General features: G+C 47.8%; 1 protein-coding gene across 1 annotated transcript in view; it reads right to left on the bottom strand.

Annotated features, from left to right (window-relative positions):
- Positions 1–700: 700 nt before the first annotated feature.
- The window catches only part of DPYSL2 (dihydropyrimidinase like 2), a 141,364-nt gene continuing 115,896 nt past the window's right edge, over positions 701–26,168 (bottom strand). Inside the window, 6 exon segments of the mRNA XM_074285445.1 lie at positions 701–3,531; positions 9,664–9,829; positions 11,203–11,382; positions 21,661–21,831; positions 23,978–24,119; positions 25,238–25,394. Coding sequence (XP_074141546.1) covers positions 3,440–3,531; positions 9,664–9,829; positions 11,203–11,382; positions 21,661–21,831; positions 23,978–24,119; positions 25,238–25,394 — 908 coding nt within the window. The 3' untranslated portion in view covers positions 701–3,439.

Raw genomic sequence — 26,168 nt, 5'->3', positions numbered from 1 at the left:
ACTGCATTCTGGGAGATGGAACAAGCTCTGCCAAATGCCAGGAGCTGCGTTGATGGGGAATTCTCCCTTTAGCCCCTTCTGTCCTTCAGTTTACTTAAGATGGCATTCCTGTTTGTCTTCAAAAAACCCGAAACTGGCTCCCATCTCCATCACAAGGGAGGAAGCCCAAGCTAGTGTAGACCCTCCTGGGATGGGGACAGTTGGAGGAATCTCCTCTGGTCACTCACTAGCTCAGAGGACTAGGACCATTCCATTTTGATCGCTGTGTTCCTGGCTACACAGAAGTAGGGACTGGATCTGTGATATCATTGCTATAGGAGAAGAAACTGACTCTCCTGATAAAATCCCACACCGCTCAAAGTTCTAGTCTTAGAACTTAAACAATGAGAACTTAAATAACTTGTCAGGAGGAACTGAAGAGAACCTGCCTCCCTTCTACCCACAAAGCCTTTCCAGCACCCAGTAGATCTTTCAATTGTTGCTGATTGATTAGACTGCAGGGATGGAGAGCTTCTGCCAAGGGCCGTTTGGATATTTCTAACATCATCGGCGGGCCAGACAACTTACAACTGCAGTTGCCTTGGCAAATGATTTTGGGGGGCTTATACGACCTTTAGGCCAGACATTCCCCACCCTTGGATTAGAGGCATGGAGAGCCCCCCACTCCCTCCTCAGAACATCCCAACACAGACACACACCCTGAAACAACAACATTTGTCTTTATTAGGCGTTTCCATGGTAATATTACACAGAGTTCTTAAGGAATAATAAACACGACTTTTTTTTTTTTTTACCATAATTATTTTGCCATTAAGACAGTGGTAAAAAAAAAAGAGAGAGGAAAAAAAAAAAAGCACTGTTTGTCTACACACATGATCAGCTTTAGCACTTACAGCTCCTTCACTCATGGTTCACAATCACAAATCCAAAGGTTAAAATCCAGCTAGTCCGCAATCCTACAAACGTCTTAGAGCATCAAGTCACTGCAGTTAGTCCGTTCCAAATCATTGTCAATTCTCTTAGCATTTACATAGGACATTCATTAAACAGACACAAAAAGCGAGCCGACGGGGAAACATGCTTACATAGCCTGCAAACATCGTTAGGGTTTTTTTTTTTGTTTTGTTTTTTTATTTTCTTTTGCTTGCTTGTTTGTGAGCTTTTTTATCTTTTAGAACAACCAAAAGAACTGAAACTGTCAGGAATAGGAGGAAAAAAGGGAAGATGAAAGTGAATAGTGAGAGGCTGCCGACACGGCTGAGAATGGAAATAAGACTGGGGCTTTCTCCACCTTGTTCCAATTTCCTTCAAGTGCAGGTGATAAAGGAAAAACAGTGGGAGGAAGGGAGGAACTAGAAAATATCTTAAGTCAACCAATTACTTTTTTAAAGTGCTTTTTTAACTTTAAAAAAATTAGAAAAATAAACAATAAAAACAACCCCAAAGTCGATATGTCTGGACAGATGAATGGACTGGCTACCAAGGACTTACTGCTTATACTTGAACAAAGCAGTTCCCTTTTTATTGAGGTTTTTTTTAAAGAATCTAAAGATACCGTTAAGAAAAACCTGTCGACACACACAGAAAGAAATGCCACACTTATCAGGGTAACATTAGAAACTGAGGGGAGGGCAGAGGATTCAGCTAATGGAAACTCCTCCGGGATACCACGACGCTAGTAGTGCTAAGGTGAGGTGACCCATAGGCTCAAGCATGGCCCATAAAAAGTAAGTTTGCCAGACATTTCCCACCAAGGTTGTGTTGTTTGTAAATGTCAACATGCGATGAAGTGCCCCTTGTTTGAAAAAAAGAAATAAAAGTGTGGCTCCTCCATTTTGCCAAATAAGAGACTTCCCCAGGTCAGAATTCTCAGAGATTTTGGGTGTGTGTGTGGGTGTATGTGTGTGTGTTTCTAAGGCCTCTAGACACTGTTTTCCCACCAAGTTGGCTTCCACGAGGTAAAATCGTGGGCACCAGGATGTTCCGCGGGAGCCAGTTCCCAGTGGGGCCTGAACTCCTCCCAAGATGCCTCCAGGTCCAATTAAAAGGGGCTCGGAGGATGCTATCGAACCAGCCTCCAATTCATCCATCTGTTCTCTTTTGGTGGCTGGCCCTGGGATGAGTTGGCCCATCAATTAGCATAGGGTCCTCATGAGACCTTGGGCAGCAGTCGGGTGCCCTTGGTAGGCAGTTTGTTTTGCCCAGGGAAAAAAACCCACTTTCCAAAGGCACCGACCCTCAACCTCTCACCAGAGTATGGGTAGCTCATTCTGATCCATCTCTGCTCCTAGAAAACACTGAGTCAGGTACCAACAGCTGCCACGGGTCCTCGGTGGCAATCTGCACAATGTGAGCCAACTCAGCACTCGGAGTGATGGGGCAGCACCTTGTTCCCCCCGGGCCAGGTTGCTATGGCAATAATGGAAAAGCTACAGAGCTATTGATAGGGAGAGGCAGCTGGGACAGGGAGAAAAATGTTGTCCAAAGCAAAGACCCATCGTTTCATCTACTGGGCGCTGGAAAGGGCCTTCGAGGCTCCCGAATCCAATACCTCCAACTTACACCAAGAAACCGAGGGGCAAATAAGTTAAGTAACAATAGCCAAAGGTGGGATTTGAACCCGGTCCTCTGCTATGAGATCCAGTGCTATTCCCACTACACCATGCTGTCTCTCAGAAGCCAATGAGAGAGGAGCAACTTAAAATGTTCTGTAAAACAAAACAAAAAGCCAGAGAATTTTAAAGAAAGGAGAGAGAGGAACCTCTGTGGCTAAATCCAGGACAAAGAGAAATTACAAGAGGCATCGTGTCAGGAGCTGAGCCAGACTGAAATGTCCCAATGTCAACAGACGTGGTCTGGAGCCAACTGGGAGGGGGACTGCTGGTCTACCAACTTCACTCAACTATTAAAGACTTTCTCAACTCATGGACATTCGAAACCTGAGTTAATATTTGATCAGGTCTTCCAACGTCACATTTTAACCACTTTCCCCGACCCCCCTCCTCCTTCTGAGGGAGAAAAAAAGGCAGCTCTCAGGGAATTCACTTCATCCTTCCCTTAGGAAAAGAAAGGTGTTCGTGAGAACAACAGGGATCCTGGATGAAAACCACTCTCTCCGTGGCAGGGACTGGTTCCGACTTTTTGTTTTGCATCCCTGTGGTGTCAGGTCACAGTCTGTCCTCTGGAGTCAGTGTGTGAACATGTATGTAATGCTATCAGAAGTGGATAAACATGGGTGAGCAAAATCGGTAACATCAGGGTTAAGGAGGACTGAGTGTGGGGCCCAGAAGTAAGCCCCATGGACTGACTGCCCCACAGTAACTATCACAGGCTCTAAAAAATAATAATAATAATAATAAACAAAACCCAATGTCCTCAGGTGCCCCACCCCTCACCCCCCTTGCCCAGTCTGCTACTGCTGCTCCACGACTGGGGGGCTCTAGCCCAAGCTGGTGATGTTGGCGCGGCCGCCCGGGGGAGCCACGATGCGCTGGGTGGTACGGCGAGGGATGTTGTCATCGATCTGGGCACCTGGAGGGAGGAGAAGAAAAGGAGGGAGACGGGGTTAAAGAGAGTCCCAGGAGCTTCCTCCCTCTGCCCCGGCTGACCTGGAACACGGCATTCACCCGATCGGACCGCAGTCTCCCTATCGGTAAAACCCACAACAGATGGGCCCAAAGACTGATATTTAATGATTATGATTTATGAATCAATCGAGAATTAATTTGTGCCACATTATGTGCCAGGAATAGTGCCGGGCACTGGGAATAGAGCTGGAAAGTCTGAAACAACTTCTTTTCCTCATTCAGTAGGGTGAGGACCAGGAAAGGCACCACATAGGTCTTGTCTAAGCCGCATATTGAAGGAAATCAAGGATTTTAAGAAATGAGAAGGTGGAGGAAGCACGACCCAAACCATGAACACTTTCTCTTTAGTGACTCTTCATTCATCAGCACTGACTTACTCTGGCTTGTCTTGGGTCCTAGAGAGGCAGCCTGGCCTAATCCAAAGAAAAGTGGCCTCCCCTTGGAGGCAAGTAAGACTAAGATTCAAAGATTTTCAAAGCCTCAATCACTTCATCCATAAAATGGGGGCAAGAATAATCCTTGAGAGGCAATCCCTGCCTCTCAGGGTTGCTATGATAAAAAGCAATTTGTTAGTTTTAATAAACTACAGGGATGGAAGTGGTACTCACCATCACTATGGAGAAGTCACAGAATTTATTGCTAACAAGTTTTGTTTTTCTGGCTTTCCCAATTAGTGGCAAAGGGAAGAAGGGAAGGAATGAAGTCAAAACTGAAAACATTGATTTTTTTTAATCAAGGGGAAAAGTAATACAAAGGAAGAAAAAATGCATCCCCAGATTTCTTTTCCTTTCCTTTTCCAAATGTAAATCTGTGACTTCCCCACAGTCCCACAGCTTTCATCAACAATCACTCAATGAGCATTTATTAAGCACCTCAGACTGTTCCAAATAATTGAGTTATTTCTCCTCCCATTTTCCAAGTGTAAAACTGTTCCTTTCCCACAATCCCACAGCTTCAATCAATAATCAATCAATGAGTATTTACTAAGCACCTCAGACTGTTCCAAATAGTGAGAGGGGCCAGGGTTCCAAATAGTGGAGAGTGCCACCCGTCATCCCTGCTACTTGAATTTCTTTAATGTTTTAAGTAATTATCTTTAGCATTTATCTGAGACAATTTTGTTCAATGTTTTAAATAAAGATCCGTAGCATTTATTTCTATATGAGACAATTTTGTTTCAGTGTTGTTTTTTTAATAGTAAGCATTAAAAGAACACTTGCAAGTCTGCAAAGTATCTGACAAATATCTCATTTTATCACCACAAAATATCATATTGGGAAGGAGGGTAGTTGGAGGAGTGATGCGTCAAAAAGAAAATGTATAAGCCTTGGAGAAAAAGTCTCTTAGAAAGGCAGCATGGCTCAGGGGAAAGAATCCTGGTTCTGGAAGATTCAAATCCCAGCTTCCCCACTTCTACTAAACTGATATTAGGCAAGTAACCTTATCTTGCAGGTCTGTTTTTTTCATGTGTAAAATGAAAAGGCTGTTAGTGTATGTGTGTGTGTGTGTGTGTGTGTGTGTGTGTGTGTGTGTGTGTGTGTGTGTGTGTGTGTGTAAGATGCCTACTATGTTCTGGGCTGAATGATGAGATTAAAAGATCCTTCGAAGAGCCTTTGAAGTTCTGAAATCCATGATCCTTTAAGAGTACGTCAATTCCCCTTTCTGGGCTTCCATTCCCTCACTATGAAGGAGACCGGGTACGTGGATCCAGAAGATGCTGTTCTGGTCCACAGCTATTGCCTCTGCAGAGCCCCAAGTGACTTATTTGGAGTCAAAAGTTTCCAGAGCCCCATGGCTGAACTCCTGCTGCCCCTGTTTTCTTGGGCATTGTGGACTCTGGCTTAATTTCTATTTACTGATAGTCAAGAGAGAGTGGGGTTTCATTGCTAGGAAGTTGAACCTTGAATCTGGAAGACAACAGTCCAAACTAGCAGAGTGATCTGGACCAAAGGACAAGTTCTCCAAGCCTCAGTTTCCCATCTGTTAAATAGACATCTATAGCCTCTAACTCACATTGTTGTCATGCTCTGATCAGAACAAAGCGCTTACTGTCAGCTAATATGATTAGTATTAAAAGCCCCTTAAGTGGCAAAAGGAAGACTATATGATGATCTGATTAGAACTCCGTGGAATTGGAAATGGAGTAAAGGTCATCAGAAGTCTCTAATTCTATCATCTGAGACAACGTATATATAAACATATATGTTATAAATATAAATATTACTATATAAATATATACATTATAAATATAAATATCACTATATAAATATATACGTTATGAATATAAATATTATTAAAAGAGGGATTGTCTCAAGGAGGAGGAAAAGAAGGGATCCTCACAACTAGAAGCCATCTGGCCCAAGATAAACCTGAAGCATCAATACTCTCTACATTTTCCCCAGCAAATCACTGTCTAGTTTTTACGTAACGGATTCTAATGTTGTATACGGTAACTGCAAGATTATGATCCACTGTGATGGACTTGGCCCTTCTCAACAATGCAGGGATTCAAGGCAGTTGCAATAGACTTGGGATAAGAAATGCCATCTGCATTCAGAGACAGAACTGTGCAGAATGAATATGGAGAGAAGCGTAGTGTTTTCCCTTTTCGTTTGTTTATCGTGTTTTTGTTTTCCCTTTTGGTCTGATTTTTCTCTCAAAAGACAAATATGGAAATGTGTTTGAAAGGATTGCACATATTTAACCTCAATCAGATGGCTTGTTGTCTTGGGGAGGGAAGGGAAGGAGGGAAAAAAATTGGAACATAAAGTCTTACAAAAATGAATGCTGTAAACTATATTTACATGTATTTGGAAAATAAAATACTATTGGAAAATTCAAAAAATTCTCATGTTGAGAAACTTACTCCCTACTAAAGCAGCTCCTCTCAGAAACATGGCGTCCCAAGAGTGTCTTTGATCACTTCGCCTTTTCCTTTCTCCCCAAATATATTAGAAAGCTACCAAAATTTCCTTCTCAAGGACACACCTTTTTAGGGTTTCCCGCCATGAGAACTTTCCTGCTATGTATATGTTATCCTATAATCTAGGTACACACCAGATTGTACCCAGAATTCACCTCGTTATTTATGGCAAATTCTAATTTAATCCGGGCAAGCTTCCCTCAAATTCCTACAACGTCTACTTTGTCTTTCTCACTGGCCAGACTCAGTTCCCTCATGACTTACCTCCAAAAAGTAATGGCCACATTGTCTCCAGCAAAGTCTGGCAGAGACCTGCCTAGGTAAAGTCCCTGAATAGATTTATTCAGTCTCTGTGGCAAGTAGCAAGTGCCGCAGGGCAGTGGGATTGGAGTAGCTGTAGGGCCCTGAGCAAGTCATTTAATTGCTGCTTCAGTTTGCTCAATTATAAAATGGGGATAATAAAAGTACCTCCCTTCCAAGGATGTTATGAAAATCAAATGGGACAATATTTGTAAAAAGTATTTAACACAGAACTTGGTACAAAGTAAGAGCTTATATATATAAATGCTCATCCCTTTCCATAATAATGGTAATAATAATACTAATTCTTTGAAATGCGTATTTTTATGATTTACAAAATATTTCCCTCATTATTTACTTTTTAAATTTTTGATAACTATTTTGATAATCAGTTTCCATTGCAAAGAACCCTTGTAAAATGGGTAAACACTCTTGGTGGATGCTAGAGCTTACAAGAGGGACCCAAGAGCTCTCCAGCTGCTCTAACCCGCAGGGAGGCTGAATGAAACCCACCTGGCCTTCAGGTAGTGTGGCCCTTAGTAATATTGTAGTTACTGTCACAGGTACCAATAGCAACTTTCCAATATCTAGAGCTGAGAGTGACCGACCATTCTTCGATCACATATGGGATGGATTGTCTTGTGAAGGAGGAATTATTAGTCTTGCTCTATTTGGCCTCAGAAGGCAGGACCAGGAACATTGGGGAAGGGGAGGGGAGTTAAAAATGGCATATTTAATGCAAAATGCTCAGGAAAACTTCTAAGTAATTAGAGTTGTTCTAAAGTAGAACAGACAACCTTGAGAAGAGGTGCACTACGCCTGCACTCCCATGGAGGACTTTATTGAAAAGCTGGGTAACTACTATCAAACATGTGATAGTGAGGATTATTTAAGGGGACCCTGAAGACCCTCCTTGCTCTTAAAATTCTGGGATTCTGTGATACACATTTCAAGAAAATAATAAAATCAATAACTATTTCTGCACATTAAGATTGGCAAAGTACTTTCTTCAGAAAAGCCCAATAAGGAAGAACTGAAAGTATTTTATACCCATTTTACAAGTAAACAAACTAAGGTTCTTGAAGGCTACATGACTCGGCCATGATGACATGAAGGCTGGACTGAAATTAACAGAAGTCTGGCGACTTTTTGAGTTTACATTCATGATGCCAGAGGCCCCATTGGATTTAAACTTTGTAACTTCCTCAGAATCTGCCAAAATGCTCGATGAATAGTAAACACTTAATAAATGATTTTTGAATGAATTAGGGATGGATGTGGATGGATGAACAGATGCATGGATACATAAATGGCAGGATGGATGGATGGATGGATACATGGGTGCATAGATGGAAGGATGGATGGATGGATGAATGGATAGATGCATAGATGTATAAATAGCAGGATAGCAGGATGGACAGATGGATAGATGCATGGATGCATAAATGACAGGATGGCTGGATGCAAAGATGAATGCATGGATGCATAAATGGGAGGCTAAATAAAAGGAAGGAAGGAAGGAAGGAAGGAAGGAAGGAAGGAAGGAAGGAAGGAAGGAAGGAAGGAAGGAAGGAAGGAAGGAAGAGAAGGAAGGGAGGAAAGGAGGAAGGAAGGAAGGAAGGAAAGAAGGAAGGAAGAGAAGGAAGGAAGGAAAGAAAGAAGGAAGGAAGGAAAGGAAGGGAAAGGAAGGGAAAGGAAGGAAGGGAAAGGAAGGAAGGAAGGAAGGAAGGAAGGAAGGAAGGAAGGAAGGAAGGAAGGAAGGAAGGAAGGAAGGAAGGAAGGAAGGAAGGAAGAAAGGAAGGAAGGAAGGAAGGAAGGAAGGAAGGAAGGAAGGAAGGAAGGAAGGAAGGAAGGAAGGAAGGAAGGAAGGAAGGAAGGAAGGGAGGGAGGAAGGAAGGAAGGAAGGAAGGAAGGAAGGAAGGAAGGAAGGAAGGAAGGAAGGAAGGAAGGAAGGAAGGAAGGAAGGAAGGAAGAAAGGAAGGAAGGGAGGGAGGGAGGGAGGGAGGGAGGGAGGGAGGGAGGGAGGGAGGGAGGGAGGAAGGAAGGAAGGAAGGAAGGAAGGAAGGAAGGAAGGAAGGAAGGAAGGAAGGAAGGAAGGAAGGAAGGAAGGAAGGAAGGAAGGAAGGAAGGAAGGAAGGAAGGAAGGAAGGAAGGAAGGAAGGAAAGAAGGAAGGAAGGAAGAAAAGGAAGGAAGGAAAGGAAGGAAGGAAAGGAAGGGGAAGGAAGGAAAGAAAGGAAAGAAGGGAGGAAGGAAGGAAGGAAGGAAAGGAAGGAAGGAAAGGAAGGGGAAGAAAGGAAAGAAGGGAGGAAGGAAGGAAGGAAGGAAGGAAGGAAGGAAGGAAGGAAGGAAGGAAGGAAGGAAGGAAGGAAGGAAGGAAGGAAAGAAGGAAGGAAGGAAGGAAGGAAGGAAGGAAGGAAGGAAGGAAGGAAGGAAGGAAGGAAGGAAGGAAGGAAGGAAGGAAGGAAGGAAGGAAGGAAGGAAGGAAGGAAGGAAGGGAAGGAAGGAAGGAAAGGAAGGAAGAAAGGAAAAGGAAGGAAGGAAGGATAATTGGATGGATGGATAAATGGATATATAGATGGAAGAATGGATGATTGGATGGATGGATGATTGGATGGATGCATAGATGGAAAGATGGAAGGAAGGATGGGTGAATGGATGTCTGGATGGAAGGATGGATATAATAAATCTGCTGAACCCCAACCCTTGTCAAAGACTTCCCCCAGAAGATAATAAATGTTTGTTGACTGATTGCCCAGACGCACACTAGTCCACAGCTCCTCCCGCGGGCACATCAAAGTTCCTGGGGTGGGAAACAAACTTTTGGAGAAGTTCCTTTGTGCTCGAGTCCTTACCAGACAAGCTAAATCCAGACTGGTGCAGGTTCCGGACAGGCGGGGCCTGCTGTTTGGCAGGAGAAGTCTTGGCGGAGGAGGCCGGAGTCACGGTCTTGGGCGTCACAGACACTTCGCACACCGGCCCATCGTAGAGGCCCCGGGGAACACCCCTCAGCTCTGCCAACTGGGGACACAAGAGCTAGTTAGCCGGGCCCAAGAGCCAGGGTTTTCCCAGACAAGGGAGCCGGGGCTCAGTCATCCAGGTCTTCTCCTGGGGGGAGGAGGGGGGCACCTCTCTGGATGAGGATGAAAGGTCGAGTCTGATTGGCTGACTGACCCCCAACCTGGGGCGGCTAAATGGTCGTTAAAGAAACCTGCGCAGATACAAGATCCCCCAGCAGATGGCGGGCTTTCACCACTGTGTTCCTCACTCACCCACTCCACAACTGGCTCAGAAAGCTTGGGAGCGTGGAGTAAACTTATTTCGGATTAAAAGGAGATTTTGCCCTTTCAGATGTCCTGGCAGAAGCACTTCACCTCCAAACTCATGTATTACTGAGGGAATCTCTGTCCCCGGGGATGGTTGGGAACAAACGTCTCTCCTTCTGACCAGAAGGGACCACGGACAATAACGTCCATCGGACCGTAAGCTCCTTGAGGGCAGGGATGCTCTCTGGACTCTTCCCGTATCCCCAGCGCTTAGTCCACAGTAGGCACTAGATAAAATATTGCTTAATCTCTGAGCCTTATCCCTATTTTATTTATTTATTTTACCATTAACACCATCTTTTTTACTTACTTATTTTCATTTTGTAATTCATTTTTTATTTATTTGTGTATATATATATATATATTTGTGCATCCCAGCTCCATTTCTGTGACCCTCCGTCCCTACGTGAAGCCGAGGGAATCCCCTGTGGCGCACATTCCCCTCCCCTCTGGAAGTCACCGTAATCCTTAGAAATGGAGATCTGGGCCAGTCTTCGGGCCTTTCTGGTCCTCCTGACCGACCCCCGGCTGTGGCTATGCTTAGATGTTCTCCTGTCTAAAGGCAGCAAGGAAGCTCCAGCTTCTGGGGGCAGAACTCTCCCTTTCACAAAAATTGCTGGGAAAACTGGAAATAAAGTCAGCGAGGATCTGGGCCGGAGGTTTCCAGCCTCTGTCACGCTTAGGCCCTTAGGGAGACTAGCTCTCCAAGGGAGGACATTCTCTCCACCAAAGCAGGGCAGCAGCCAGGAGGCTGGTGTGGCCTCTCGGCCCTTGGACACCACGTTTAAGGCGATAATCCTAAAACCGGAACACACCGTGCTAGTTTCTAAGCCTTTTTACAGCCAGGGGAAACAGAGGCCAGGGAGTCAAAATGAGTTGCGTAGAATCAAGCCTTCCTTTCTCTAGAAAGCCCCTTGGTGCCGAGGCAGACTCTGACAGCCATCTTACTGCAATGGGGAAGGCAGATGGGGAGGCAAAGTTGGGACCATTTGCCCAGGTCTGAATGGCTACAGGCAAGAGTCACTGCAAGCCCAGAGCCTTCCCATCAGAGGATCCCCAGTTACTCACCCGGCTCCGGGCCTTGATGCGCTTGTAAACGAAGTCGGGGAAGGGCTTGCGGGGGATGTAGCGGCCCGATCCCTCAGTCACGTGGAGGTTGCCATCCTCCAAGACAATCTTCCCCTGGCTGATGACCACCAGTGGGGAGCCTCGGCACTCCATGCCCTCGAAGATGTTGTACTCGAGAGACTGGGGGAAGAGAAAGCACCCACGGCGTTAGAACAGAACCGGGAGCTCCGCGAGCAGTTACTCCATCATCCTGCTACCCAATGAGTAAATAAAGAGAATACAGGAGATCCTGGATCTAGACCCAGCTTATTACTATGCAATTCTAGGGGACAAGTCAGTATACCTTTCTGGTGCCTCAGTTTCCCCAGCTGTAAATCTGAAAAAATTTCTAACCTAAAGCAATGCGCTTTGGATCATTCAGGCCAAATATTCCCTTCAGGCAATAGGGGAAGGAAAAGTGATAGACTCAAGTTTGGGGTCTTGGATCCCAGTTCCAATATGTATTTAAGCCGTACTGCTCCCTCAGCACCTAACCCAGTGTTCTGCATACAGCAGGTGCTAAGTAAATGTTTTCCAGAATTGTTCTTTCCATCCATCGCACTATCTTTTGCTTCTTAATTTGGCGAGCAGATTTATTCAACAAACTTGCTCATTTATTCAATAAACACTTATTAAGCCCCACCAATCGCGATGCTTTTTAGGGATACAAAGACAGATGGGAAAGCCCCTGCCCTCATGATGCTTACATTCTCTTGTGGGGAATAACACGAACACGTATAAGTTTAAACAAATCCAAGACGTTTTGGGGACACGGGGCAACACAGGAATCTGATTTGCTCAACTGTACACACTTTCTACAAGGGCTCTGTTTTCTGTTTTCTCTGTTAAAGTAAAGGAGGAGTAATGGCGAGAGAAAAATAAATCCTTATTAAATAAAAAATTCACAACAAAGAAATTCAGGGGGGAAGGGGAAGAGCTGCTAGCTCATCTTCAAAGGGGAGCTGTGGCGGGACTTAACCGAAGACTCTGAGTTTTATCCCAGTGGGGACAGAGAGCCCCTTTGGAGCTTTTGGAGCCCAGGAGGGTCAGACCCGGCTTCAGGGACAGCCCACTAGCAGCTTCACGGAGGGTGGATTGGAAGGACAGAGCCCGGAGGCAATGGGATGAATTAGGAGGAGGTCATAGTGAAAGTTCAGATGAGACAGGACCAGGGCCTGGAGCTGAGCTGTTCGGAGTTAAGGGGAGAGTGGACAGATTTTGAAGTCACTGGGAAAGTGGAACGTGGGATGAGGAGGGAAGCCACGGCTGCCAACCTGGGGTCCAGGGCTACAGAAATGGGAAAGCCGGGGCAGAGGGGGATTATGGGGGAAGATCAGGAGCTCCCAGGCTTCTGCCCCAGCCTCGCCTGCTTCCCGTGGCCTCGTTAGAATGTGGTTAAGTCGAAAGCAAAGCAAAGCCCCAAATGAAAGGATTGTGGCGGCTTAGGAGAACCATCTTCGCCCAAATGTCTGAGCTCGCTGAATGCCAAGAAAAACAGAGCGTGGCCCTGCGGCTCTGAGCTCGCCCTGGGCAACAGGGCCACATGTAACCAAGCGCTTGGGAAACACTGCTGGCTCTGTGAGCACAGGGACTGGGGGGGGGGACAGGAGGGGGAGGAAACGTTATCTGGGACACAGAAATCGCCACATAGGGCAGCCCAACGCCACTCTACCGAGTTACCACCAGAGCAGCCCAGTGGTCATGTCCATCACTCGCCTTTTAGTCTGGCAACATGATCTGGGCCAGCAGCCTAACTCCATCTCCCACCTCCATGTACTTGCACAGGCCATCCCTCCATCCAAATGCTCCCTTCTCACCAGGTTGCTTAGACTCCTAACTTCCCTTCAAGTTCAGCTCTGGTGCTTTGAGAAAATTGTTAGTACAGTGCCCGGTGTGCTGGAATTGGGTTCAAATTCAGCCTCAGATACTCACTAGTATGTAAGACTAGTGACTCCGGAGAGGAGTCAAACTTCTGTTTGCCTCAGTTTCCTCACCTGAAAAATGGGGATAACAATAGCCCCCACCTCCCAAGGTTATGATCTAATGAGATCACATTTATTATGAGACACAGCACTTCATACAGTAGGTGCTACATAAATGCTTATTGTCTTCCCTCTCTTGATGCTTAACTTTAGTGCCTTCATTCTGCTACATATCTCCAAGTTATCCTGTAAATATCCTCTTCATATCGTTTGTACGTCGTCTCCTCCATTGTTCACCGAGAACAGGAAATGTCATTTAGCCTTCTTGGAATCCCCCAGGCCGGTGCTTACTAAATATTTACGGCCTCACTAGTGTCATCTATTCCCCGATCTCCCTAGCTCTTAGTTCTTCTCTCGCTCCTCAAGTTATCTCGAATTTACTCAGCTGCTCATGTTTGAAAACTCACAAGCCCCTCATCTCCTCCCGGGGGACAAGGGCTGCCTCCTCTCCATCTCTGTGCCCCCCGTCTAGTGCTCAATCCACTCCTAACAGGGGCCAGCGAACATTTGCCGAGCTGAAGAGAACGGCCCTTTCCCAGGGTCCCCCCCAGGATGCGGACGCTCAGACAGGCAGCTCCTATTTTGCAAACCGGCCGGGGTTTCAGTTGAACCTGGTAAACTAAACATTCCAGCAAGATGACCGCAGCCATGCAAACGAGCCCAAGCCCCAAAGGCCGCAAGCCTGAAAGCCATTAGGCTGTGGCCACGGAGGAATGGAAGAAAAACAAAGCGCTCTCTCTCAGAAGTTGCCGACGGACGTCGTGGGCTGTGGGCTGGCAGGGCGGGGATGCCGGCGGCTGGGGAGATGCTATCGGGCCCCAGTTTGTTTAGATTCAGCTACAGGAGGGATTAGGACAACAGGAGCTAAGTGGCGGATTGTACCACTCCAGCCGGAGAACCCGCATTTACTACTCAGCCCAGTGAGAGGAATCAGGGGGGCTCTTGGAAAACTGCAGGCTCGTAGGGGGAAATGGAGGGGAGGAAGAGACACGAATTCTTCTCTTCTACAGGCTCAAAATCCCTCCTTTCTTCATATGGCCTGGACTCAGGCACCCTCCAGATGACCAAAGTCCTTCCTAAAAACCGGGGTGCCCACCCACCCAGCATGGCTAGAAGACCCAGGTTCATGGAGCCTGAGATCCTACTCCTTAGCCTTCTGGCTGCCATGTTTCCTGGCTGGCCACAAACGCTCAGTCCCATACACCAAGGGACAGCCCCTTGTCATTCCCTCTCTTGCCATCATGGGCTGAGCCCTCACGCATCCACTTCCCCGGGAAGTGTAAATGATGAATAATAATTTTACAATGGGTAACTGGGGAGATAACTAACTGGCTAACGGGCCTAATGAGCAAAGCAGAGAAATCAGGAGTGGAATCCAGGCTTGTCTAGTCCTGTGATCAACACACACAGGAACGAAAACCTGAAGAGGCTTCGGAGCACGCCGCCGGCCAATGCGTGTGTTAAATAAGAAAGAGCGAGACCCCAGAAAGAGGTGGCCTTTGTCCGAGGGAATCGGCTCCCTCTCCTGCCGCCATTGACGGAACAAGTTCACCCTCATCTCCATCTCACTTTGTCGGTTAAGGCTCCCCACAAAAAGTACGGGTCCCCTCAAGCCCCCTTCCAATTATCATCCTATTAATGTTGGGACCAAAAGCCATGGGGCCTGTAGAGCTGGAGGAAAGAACTAACCTTTTCTCTTTTCATGATCATAATAGCAATTATATAATACTTTAAAATGCATGACATGGAGTATCTCATCTGATCTTCCATACAACCCAGCGAGACGGGTGCTATTTCTATCCCCAATTTACAGATTAGGAAACTGAGTCTGAGAAAAGTTGCTCGGGCTCTATGTACTAAGTGTCGGAGCCCAGTGCTTGATCCGGCTCCCCCACTCTGCGCCACCTGGAAGGCGGCAATCCCCCAGGTCCCAAGCTCTACCCACAGACCAGCCAAGGAGGCCCGGTTCTCCCGGCTGTGACCTTCGCTCCTTGGGACTCTCCCTATCAAGATATTCTGACACCCTGTTGGGCTCCCACTTTCACAGAAAATCCCAGGGCCTCCGTGACCTAAACCAGCCTGCAAGCCAGCCCTTCTCCCCAAGACACCCCCGTGCCTGGAGAGTCAGATCCTAATCCTCGCCCAAGACCAGAGCCCGCGGGCTCCTGCCTCAGCCTTGGGTACCAGTGACGAATGCCCAGGAAGCTGCCAGGTGCCCTTCCCAGCAAGGCCCCTGAAGGGGAAGGAAAATCCTGGCAGTTTCCTTAAGGCCTTTCATCAGCAGCTCTCCTGGGTTCTGACTGAGGGAACCGGACTCACCTCACAGTCACCATAAAAACGGCAGACTGAGATTCGCACTCAGTCTCCTGATTCCAACCTAATACTCTTCCCACTGCTCCACACAAGACAGTCACATGAATTATCTAAACAACTCGTGGGAACGGGCGCCAGCCGGAAAGAAATCAAGCTTTAAGGGAGAAAAAATGTTCCTAACGACTGAAACAGCAGCACAGGGTACTACTCCGAGGGGCTGCTGGGACTTCCACCATCAGCTGCTGCAACCAAGCGCCAAATGCATCGGCTCCGGAGTCCGAGGCACTGGGTTCAAATCCCTCCTCTGTGACCTGGGGCAAGGTGCCTCAGTTTCCTCCTCTGAAAAATGAGGGGCTTAGGCTAAATGGCCTCTGAGGTCCCTTCTAGTCGGAGATTCATGATTTTTACTAGAAAACTTGGAAAGATTGATTGGTCTCTGTCTCTGACTTTATCTTTCTCTCTCTCCTTCTCTCTTTCCTTCCCTCCTGTTTCTGTCTCTATCTCTCTCCCTCTTTTTCTCCCTCTCTCCTTCCTTCCCTCCTGTTTCTGTCTCTGTTTCTCTCCATCTTTGTCTCTCTCCTATTTCTGTCTCTACCTCTCTGTTTCTTTATTTCTCTCTCTCCTTCTCTCCTTCCCTCCCTCCTGTTTCTGTCTCTCTGTCTCTCTCTCTCCTCTCTTTCTCTCTCTCTCCTCTCTTTCTCTCTCTCCCCTGTTTCTGTCCCTCTGTTTTTCTCTGCCAGTATCTGTCTTTGCACATAATAGTTAAGAAATTCTCATTAAATGGGCACACGCACAATGAATCAGCCCTTTGGGTACTGGGGAAAGGACTGAGGTTCCATCCCCTTCAGGTCCATTGGGTTATACTAGACTTTTCTGTTATTCTCAAGCACATTTTCTCATTTGATCTTCACCTCAATCCCATTATGAAGCAGACAGATGCAGGCGATGGGAAGTCAGGCTAAAAACCTTTGGGGTTGGAGACCTGTGCCTGGGATTTCCCTGTGCTTTGTGAGGAGTTCCCTTGTAGGAATCCCCTGTACATATGAAATCAGGGGGTGGTCTAACCCTCCCCCAACCCTGTAAAACAGGGGGTTGCACAGATGCCAGCAGCCCCATTTTATAGCTCAGGAAATAGATCAGAAAGAAGAAGTGGCTGACTTGCCCATGGACACAGGGATAATATGAGTTAAAGGAGAGATTTGAATCCAGATCCCGGGAGAAGACAAATCGATTCCTCTTTTCCCAGCCTTGCTGTTACACGGGGCCATTTTGGGTGGTTCACCAAGCACCTGCCCAGTCCCCCAAATCACAAGAGGGCTCTGGCGTGGCCGCCGCAGCATTTACGCGCCGGCTGGCTGCAGGACCATTTTCCAGTCCCAGAGCTCTTTTTAGAAGAGTTTTGGAATCGGCCCAGAGAGAACAATAGGTACTTTCCCTCCCAGAATTCCCTGGACAACTGATCTGGGACTCCAAACCTGGAGAGAGCCAGCCAGCAATGCCAGGGTGTGCATGCAGCTTTCATGGAAAAAGGGAAAAAAAGACAAAGGGGGAGTCTTCCTGACCTCGCCCCCGGGGATACCGGGCCCCCAGCTCCAGGCACCAATGTGAAGGCTCTGCTCTCACACAATGGCTCAGGATGCTGGCAGCAGCCTCACCCAGTGACATCAGGCAGGGCTTGTTTATCTCTTCAGCCCAGGCCTGGAAAGTGCCAGGAGGAGCCGGGAACGTCAGGAAGGCAAGAAGGCTGCTTGGGCACAAAAGGCTCCAGCCACGGCCCCTGCCCAGAAGCAACAAAGCAGCTCGGGGAGGTCGCAGGCGTGAGCCCCTCTGGGCCACAAGACGGAGGAACCACACAAAGAGAGCAAAACCCTTCCCTGGTGCTTGCTAGGTGGGGGTCCTTCCTGTCCCTGCTCCTTGGTTCCCTCATCAGCCTCTGATCTCTAGTGCCCAGAACTGGGCCCCGGCAACACGCCGAGGGCTCGGGGATCTCTTCTGAGGGGGGTCTCCTCTGCAATGACGCCGGCCCCACCTCTGTCTTACTTATGGATTTCACAGGAACAGCACTGGAGGCAAATGGCACTGCTCTCATTCAGAGGGAAAGCCAAGCTTTTAATGCTCGTGACATAACGCCATGTGATCTCACATCTCCAGGGATCTGGATTTGAATCTCTCCTTTAACACATACTATCTCTGTGACCCCGGGCAAGTCAATCACGTAATCTTACTGTTCTATTTCCTGATCTTTTCCCCCTATTTTCATCTTATTAATTTTATTTATTGATAAATCGATTTTAATACACAGTGTTTCGTGAATCATGTTAGGAGAAAAATCAGAACAAAAGGAAAAAATCATGGGAGAGATAAAAAGAAAAAAAAAGGAGTGAACATAATATGTGTTGATCTACATTGTCTCTTTAGTTCTTTTTCCTGGGGCAGATGGCATTTTCTGTCCAAAGTCTATGGGGATTTCCTGATTTTTCCCCCCCTGAGGCTGGGGTTCAGTGACTTGCCCAGGGTCACACAGCTAGGAAGTGTTAAGTGTCTGAGACCAGATTTGAACTCGGGTCCTCCTGAATTCAGGGCTGGCGCTCCATCCACTGCGCCCCCTAGATCTGCCCCAAATTCCTGATTTTTAAAATGGAGTTAATGGTATCTGTGGAACCTGCCTGCTTAACAGGATTGGGGGAGGGTTGGAGCACCCTGTGATTTCATATGTACAGGGGACCCCGATGAGGGGTCAATCAGTGCAGGGAAAGCCCCGGCACAGGTCTCAAACCCAAAGGTTTTTGCTCAACTTCCCATCGCCTGCATCTGTCTGCTTCATAATGGGAATGAGGCGAAGATCAAATGAGAAAATATATTTTAAAATGACAGGAAAGTCTGCTACAAGCCGGTGGACCTGAGAGGGGATGGAGCCTCTGATGGAACACTGAGAGTGAGGCAGTGGGATGGTCAGAGTGGGCACTGCTCACCCGTTCCCTCCTTCCTTTCCTTGGAGAGGTGGGGGCCTATGGGTAGAAACGCTGCTGACACTTTTTGACAGCTTGGTTTTACTTAATTGCCGTTTTTTCTGTCTTTGTTAAAAAAAAAAAAAAAAAAAAAAAAGCCAGTTTCCTGGATAAGATATTTAGAAATGACTAATGAAAAAAAAATCAATAAAAATTTTAAAATAGAATAAAGAGAGCACATAAAATAAAAAAGAAAGGCAGCAACTGAAATAAATAAAATGAAGAGCCCATGACTGCTCCATTTCCCTCGATCCCTTATTGTCAATAGCACTCTAAGGCTTTCCCCACACAAGAATCCAAGGCAAGAGTTATTTCCCTGTTTTACAGATGAGGAAACTGAGGCTTGAGGCAGTGAAAGGCCTGAGGCAGAATCGCCGCCGAATGCTGCATCCAGGCCAGGGAAGCCCCGTCTCCTGACTCCAAGTCCAAAGCCGTTCCCCTCCCCCCAGCCGCTTCCCCTAAAATTACCAATCTGGCCCGATGCCTGGAAAACTCCAGCGACAGGAGACAGGCCGGTTAAAGCCCATTAGTATAATGTTCCAAATTAAATTGCATTAGGCGCAACCCAGGAAACACGAGGGGGTGGGGCGGAGCCGGGGAAGCCTCCTCGGTGCGTTTTCTAAGACTTGGGGCCACTTCTTGGGCCGGATCTCCCCAGCAAGAAGGAATCTGGGGAACCGAGCGGAGATGAGGTCACCTGAGGAAGGTCGCCTGAAGGTGAAGAGAGCATCCCTGGGCCCGCTTGCTGCAGCTGGGCCTTGGCTCTCACTGTTCTCCAAGTCTGAAAGGCCCGGGCCCCTCCACTCCTCCCCTCCAGGAGCCCCGCTCGTCCTCGAGGTAAAAGTCTTGCAAAGGAAATGGTCTCACAGACAAAAGGGCCAATCACACAGGTCCTGCAGGTGCTAGACACCGCTCCCACCCGAGGGAACCTTCCCTCCACTACTGGGATCCTGCCTTGGCCCAAGGAAAGGGGGAGCCCCTGGCCACTGCAGGAAGTGCATACACCCAAGGACAGCATTAACCCTTTACCCCTCCCCACACACCCCTACTCGCCTCATCCAGGCCACTCCAGGAAGTCCATTCCGCTGAGGTCAGCACTAGCCCTTAGCCAGTGACCACTCCAGGAAGTCCATTCCGCTGAGGTCAGCACTAGCCCTTAGCCAGTGACCACTCCCTAAAGTCCATTCCGCTGAGGTCAGCACTAGCCCTTAGCCAGTGACCACTCCATAAAGTCCATTCCGCTGAGGTCAGCACTAGCCCTTAGCCAGTGACCACTGCAGGAAGTCCATTCCACTTGAAGGTAGCCCTAAGCACTAGCAAGTTTTTCTCCAAAGAGCTTTTCCTAAATTTATGTCTGCAATTTCCCCCATCATTCCTGCTTCTGCCCCCTTAGAACTGAATATGTTTAATCCCTCTTCTAAATGATTATCCTTCAAATATTGGAAGCCAGCCACCGTGTCATCTCCAAGCCCTAACTTCTCTAAGCAAAAGATCCCAGTCCCTCAATGAATTCCAATATGAAATTAATTCCAGCCCCTCAATGACCCTTTTTTGATCATGGTTCATGCTCATGGTTTTTTTTTTTTTTTTCAGATGATATTGGAACAACATCAGTCAATCAACAAGCATTTATTATGTACCTACTATATGCTGGGCACCAGGCTAAACATTGGATGTGCAACGAAAGGCAAGATGGGCCCTGCTCTTAAAGAGATCTCAGTCTAATGAGGGTGACAACATGGAGACAGGTACGGACAAACAAGCCTCGGACAGATAAAAAAAAGACTTCTTTTGGCCACCTGCATCCAGAGAGAGGACCGTGGGGACTGAATGTGGCTCTAGTGTTTTCACCTTCTGCTTGCCTGTTTTTTTTTTCCTTTTTCCTTTCCTGATTTTTCTTGTGAAGCATGATTAATGTGGAAATACATTTAGAAGAACTGCACCTGTTTAACCTACATTGGACTGCTTGCTCTCGAGGGGAGGTGGGAGGGGAGGAGGGAGGGAGAAAAATATGGAACACAAGGTTTTGCAAGGACGCATGTTGAAAACTCTCTTCGCACGGATTTTGAAAAATAAAAACTATTTTTAAAAAAAGCTTCTTATGAAGGTGAGATTTCAAATCTGGCCTGCGCAGAAAACATCAAACATAACTGTCACTTCTCACGTGAACACTGTGTCTCTTAATGGATTTTTTGTCTTTTGTGACACTATTAATTCATATCGAGTTTGGGATCCACTAAGACCCCCAGGTCTTCAGAGGTTTTTTTTGTTTGTTTGTTTTTTAGACTGGATGGTTTCCAAAGTTAGTACAGGCAACCTTTTATAGCTGCTGGAAAAAAGTTCAAGAAATCCCCAAGAAATCTCTAACTTTGGCAAAGTAGTTCAAGAGATTCCCTAGGAACAGAAGTCATCAAGGACTTGGTTCCCAAACAGCCGCCCACCTTGGGTACGAAGGCCGCCCTTTTTAGGGCTCTTTCCGTTATTCTCCTCATTGAGGAGAAAATTTCAATGGGATAAGTGCTAATGGAAAGAAGGTTCGCCCTGAATTCTCTTTCGAGCTAGGGCACAAAGGCCCAGGAGCCCAAGAGCCCCAGATAAAGAAGTCATGTCCCGGAAGGCTGACTCCACTTTAGAAATAATTCTTTCAAGACACCAGAGAATGACTCATCCTTCCTGCTTCCGCTCCTCCGTCCCCTGCGGCCCCTCCTAGAAGGCCCGGCTCACATCGAAGAAAGGGCTTTCTTTGCTGAGCTCCCCTGCGTCCAGCCCGGGGTGAAAGATGGACATTATATTGAAAGAAATCTGTCAGCTGCCCCCCAGGAGGGGACCTTAAAGCGCTCCCATCCAGCAACGCCTCCAAGACAAAAACCCAAGGGGCCTGGAGGGAACAGCCCATCATTTCAAAGGGAAGGAGCTATATTTCCCCTGCAGTGTTTCCTATGAGAAAAATAAGCCCGACCCCTATTCCTTCTGCATTTTAAAGTCCGTCACCCCAATCCTGAGCCCCCCACCCTGTCTCTATGGCCTGAGAATCGCAAGGTGATTAGTCCAGAGCTGGCAGGGTCTCCACCTCGTGTAGCACAATTTAGCGAAGCTGTACGGGCTAAGGAACTTACAATGTTATGAGTCTTGGCTGAGATGGTCTTGACACTGTCGGGGTCCCAGATGACCAGGTCAGCATCAGAGCCCACGGCAATGCGGCCCTTCCGGGGGTACAGATTGAAAATCTTGGCGGCGTTGGTGCTGGTCACGGCCACAAACTGGTTCTCATCCATCTTTCCAGTCACCTGAGGAAGAGAAAACAAAACGATAAAACCGATGGCTCCCGGAAAGGATCCCAGTCCAAGCCCACGTATTCCTGACTCTTACTAGCTGTGGTGACCCTGGGTAGGTCATTTAACACAGTTTGCCTCAGTTGCCTCGTCTGTAAAATGACCTGGCGAAGAAAGTGGCAAAACGCTCCAGTATTTCTGCCAAGAAAACCCCGAATGGGGTCCTAACGAGTCAGGGAGCTCTGAGTTCAAATCCCACATCTGACACAGGTTGGCTGTGACCATGGGCACCAATCAAGTGCTGGAGGCCTCTACATTATGAAAGAATGGCAGATCTGCATCAGGGAGGGGGCGTCTACTTTGGGAAGGACCCCACTAAGGTGAAAGCCCCGGACATGAATAAATAAATAGGGACAGCTAGGGAGAGGGCAGATAGAACAGAATTCAAATCCAGCTTCAGACACTCAACACTTCCTAGCTGTGTGACTCTGGGCAAGTCTTGCAAAAAAAAAAGTAAAATAAAATAATTGATAAAATAAGTAAACACAAAGAACATACTGTAAAGGGCTAGAACTGAGCAACGCACTTGGATAATGAAGCATGTGAGACTAATTGCCAATTGGATAGTTCCCTATTAACTTGTTTGAAGGTTGACCCTCCCCAGCTATTCTGTGCTGACTCGATTGGTGGGACAAAGAGGGGGAAGTGACGTGTGTGGGGGGAGGAGGAGGAGGAGGAGGAGAAACTTGGGTGGTGGAACTCACGCTCTCTCGCACTCGTGATGGTAAAAGATCAAGAATAAAGACGTTTAGTGATCCTGACTCCGGCTGATTTCTGGGAAGACAGAGTTCCAGCATTTGGCGCCCAATGTGGGGCACCAACATACGAAATGCACAATAATTTTTAAAGAAAATCATCAGTAGAGAGAGGATACAAATAAGGAAAGGGAATGTATGTGAAAGGTAATTTTGAAGGAAGATGGTAAATAAATCCTTCTGTACATTTAATAGCTGATTAAAAAGGGAATGAGCTTCTCTTTACTGGTTTTGAAGGAAGCTAGGTAAGTGAGAACAACATTCCGGTCACAGACCGGCAAAGACTGATGGGAGATGGGGAGCCATATTTAGGGGAACAGCCTACATGACTACTGAGTCACACAGAGAGAAACATTACAGGAGGGAACCGATCTCCTGGAAATGTGAACGGCCCAACCAATTTATCTTGCCGGGGAGACAAATCTCTGCTCATGCAATTTTAGAGCTAAAAGGGATTTTAGAGCCCATCTCATCTAAAGCTTTCATCTTGTCATTCAGTCATTTCAGTCACGTCAGGACCCATTCAGGGTTTTCTTGGCAGAAATACTGGAGCGTTTTGCCACTTCCTTCACCAGGTCATTTTACAGATGAGGCAACTGAGGCAAACTGTGTTAAATGACCTACCCAGGGTCACCACAGCTAGTAAGTCAGAGGCTGCATTTGAACTCAGAGCACCTATAATCCCCCTACAGGCCCTCTGCTTAATGGAGTAGACTGAGACCCGAAAGTCACCCAGTTTGAATCTTATATTTACTTATTTTTGTATACGTTGTTTCCCCCGGTAGAATGTAAACTCCATTCCACCTTGGCTTTGTTCTACCATTGTCGGGTACAATGCCTGGCACACAGAAGGTGCTTAATAAATGCTGGCTGCCCCCTGGACCAGCCTTCCTCTGTCCACCACAGGACACGGCCTCTCGGGACATACGCGCCTCTATGGAGGTAATAGCCACTAGAAGGGAAGCCATGATGTTTATAACAACAGCATCAGCTTGCTGAGATTAGCCTTCAGTGTGCAAACCTACGCTGCTCCCCTTGTAAAAATAAGGACCATCAACAGTGGTCACGAGGGGCTCGCCAAAAAATCAGACTCACCCTCTAGGGAGCGCTTAAAGGGGCAGAGACAAAGCAGCGAGAACTGACAAGCCGTGTGTCAGGCACAGAGTCAAGTGCCCAGGGCACAGAATTAAATGGGAAATCACCCCGTTTTCACCGAGCGCGTGTTCTGCTGTCGGCGTGCTGCAGACAATCAGAAGAGTGCTGGGATAACCAGGGGATGTTCTCAAGGACCGGGAATGCCGCCAGCCCGGTACAGGGGACCTTCCCACCACCAGGGGATGCCCTACCACAGCCTTATCCCAGATGACGGACATCCTCTCCTCGGTTCCATTGGTGCCCTCGGGAATCAGGGTGAAGTTGTCCTTGCCCACAGCCTTCTGCGCAGTGTTGAAGGTACAGTGGGCACTGCCAGTGACCTGGAGATCACCACTGAAAGGCAAAGAACAGAGACGGTGACGTGGGAAGACTGGAAAGAAAATCAGAGAGCCCCAAATGCCTACGGCTGCTCCGCCACTGGCCCAAGGGGGGCAAGAAGAGCCCTCGCTGCCGTCTAGATGTCCAGGGAGACACGGGGGCCACAGGCACCTCATTCAGCCTGGAGGATTTGTGCACTACGCTGGATCATTTATCTGAGCGGGCCCACCTTCCTCCCCCGGAAAGCAGAAAAAGTCAATGGAACCACTTATTATGTCTCTGGACAACACTGCGGCTTGATGGCTCCTGCTTCTCAGCAAAAAGATGGCGGCCTATGGAGGTGAAAGGTCAGTGTGTGCCTGCGCTCTGTTTAAGTGTCCCTATTTGTTGTGAGGGAGAAGCACGGAGTCACCAGTGACAGAGGTTTATTTTTTAAAGCATCAATAAAACAAATTGCAAAGATCTCAGGATTTCACTGACTTGGAGACCTCCAATGGGATCTTCTAGAGTAGTTCATTCCCTTTTTAGATAACTGTTAAAAGTTTTTATTACATTTTTACATCTATTTTTATATATAACATATAATCATTTAATCTATATTTTACATAATAATATGTTCATATGTAATAATATAGTATATGTTGTACATAATAATATATTTATATAGAATATATAATAATATATATTGTGTGTTTATGTAAATTTATCTATAATTTACAATTATTTGCATTTAACTCAAATTTCCTTCTGTAGCTTCTCCTTTTTCTTGGTTCCATCCTCTGGGTCAAACAGAACCATTGGAGCATCTGCTCTGAGGTTCAGCCCTTTCAGCTACTTGAATGCAGCAATCACAGGCTTGGAACCTTAACTGAACGGCCCTCCCTCCTCCCAACGAGCCCACGTGGCGTGGGCTCACGGCCCTCGGCCCTGGATGTCCCTCTGCAGCCAGCAGGGCTAATACGAGGCCTCCGAGCCGTCAGGCCGGTGAAATGAGTGGCTGTCTGCAAGCCTATTTTAATCCCTTACATCCATCAAATGTGCCTGCAGCTGAGTCTACTGAAGAAGGAGGGGAAAATGGGGACGGGGGCCCTGGCCCTGGGCCCCCGGAGGTGCTGTATGCATCCACCACTCACCATGAGAGCAAGGAGTTGAGGAAGTCGGGGGTGGTCGGGTCAGGGCTCAGAGGCGGAGAGGCGACAAAAGCCGCCGCCTTAGCCCAGTTCTTGCTCCAGTAGTGAGATCCATCCGTCCCCAAGCTGGCTGTGATGGGCTCCCCGTACACCACGGTGCCTAGGAATCCAACACCCCAACAATCAGCGTCACCCTGTGACTTCAGTCCCCCCCCCCGGCCACAGGATAATACAGTGGAGTCCCCAGCACCCTGGACACCAGCCCTCAGATGAAGAAACAGGTTTAGAGATTCTATTAACTGATTTGCCCGAGCCCCCCAGCTCATAAGGGGCGGGGGTGGGATTTGAATCCAGGACGTGGGGCCCAGATTCAGTGTTTAGAGCACTTCCCCAACCGCCTCTGCAAGGCCCCCCAGGCCAGTCCCAGAACCTAAGTCTGGCTCTCTTCCCACGCCTCCTGAACGCAAACATCTCTGGCAGCTCCGACAGCCAGACATTTCCCAGAATGGAATGCACCTCCTCTCCCTTCGCCTTCCGAGGCCCGAGTTATCGTTTGATAAATATATTACGACACCCTGTTTGCCTCCTCCGGCCACGCCGCAGGGCCTCCCACCTCAGGAATCCCTCAGAGGGGTGACCCAGCCGGGCAGGGCCCCAGGCAGCTCCCCCCGGAGCCGGGAGGCCGTCGGGGCCCCGGGGAGAGGAAGGATAAACATTCTCCAAAGCCTCGGCCGCCGACCCGGGCCGAGCGTTTGGCAGCCGGCAGCCGGCTCTGAAAATATCCCCGAGGCACAAAGGGCCCCTGAGCCCTCGTCCTCCGCGTAGGCAAGTCCCTCCTGCGGCCAGCCCCGAACTGGGCCACACGGCCCCGGAGGAGGGCGGCCGCTCCGCCCCCAGCCAGCACCGACCGTTAGGGAGCGTCTCCCTCATCAAA

Source organism: Sminthopsis crassicaudata, chromosome 2, assembly GCF_048593235.1.
Source record: "Sminthopsis crassicaudata isolate SCR6 chromosome 2, ASM4859323v1, whole genome shotgun sequence".
Taxonomy (NCBI): Eukaryota; Metazoa; Chordata; class Mammalia; order Dasyuromorphia; family Dasyuridae; genus Sminthopsis; species Sminthopsis crassicaudata.
This window is presented reverse-complemented; position numbering and strand designations above follow the sequence as displayed.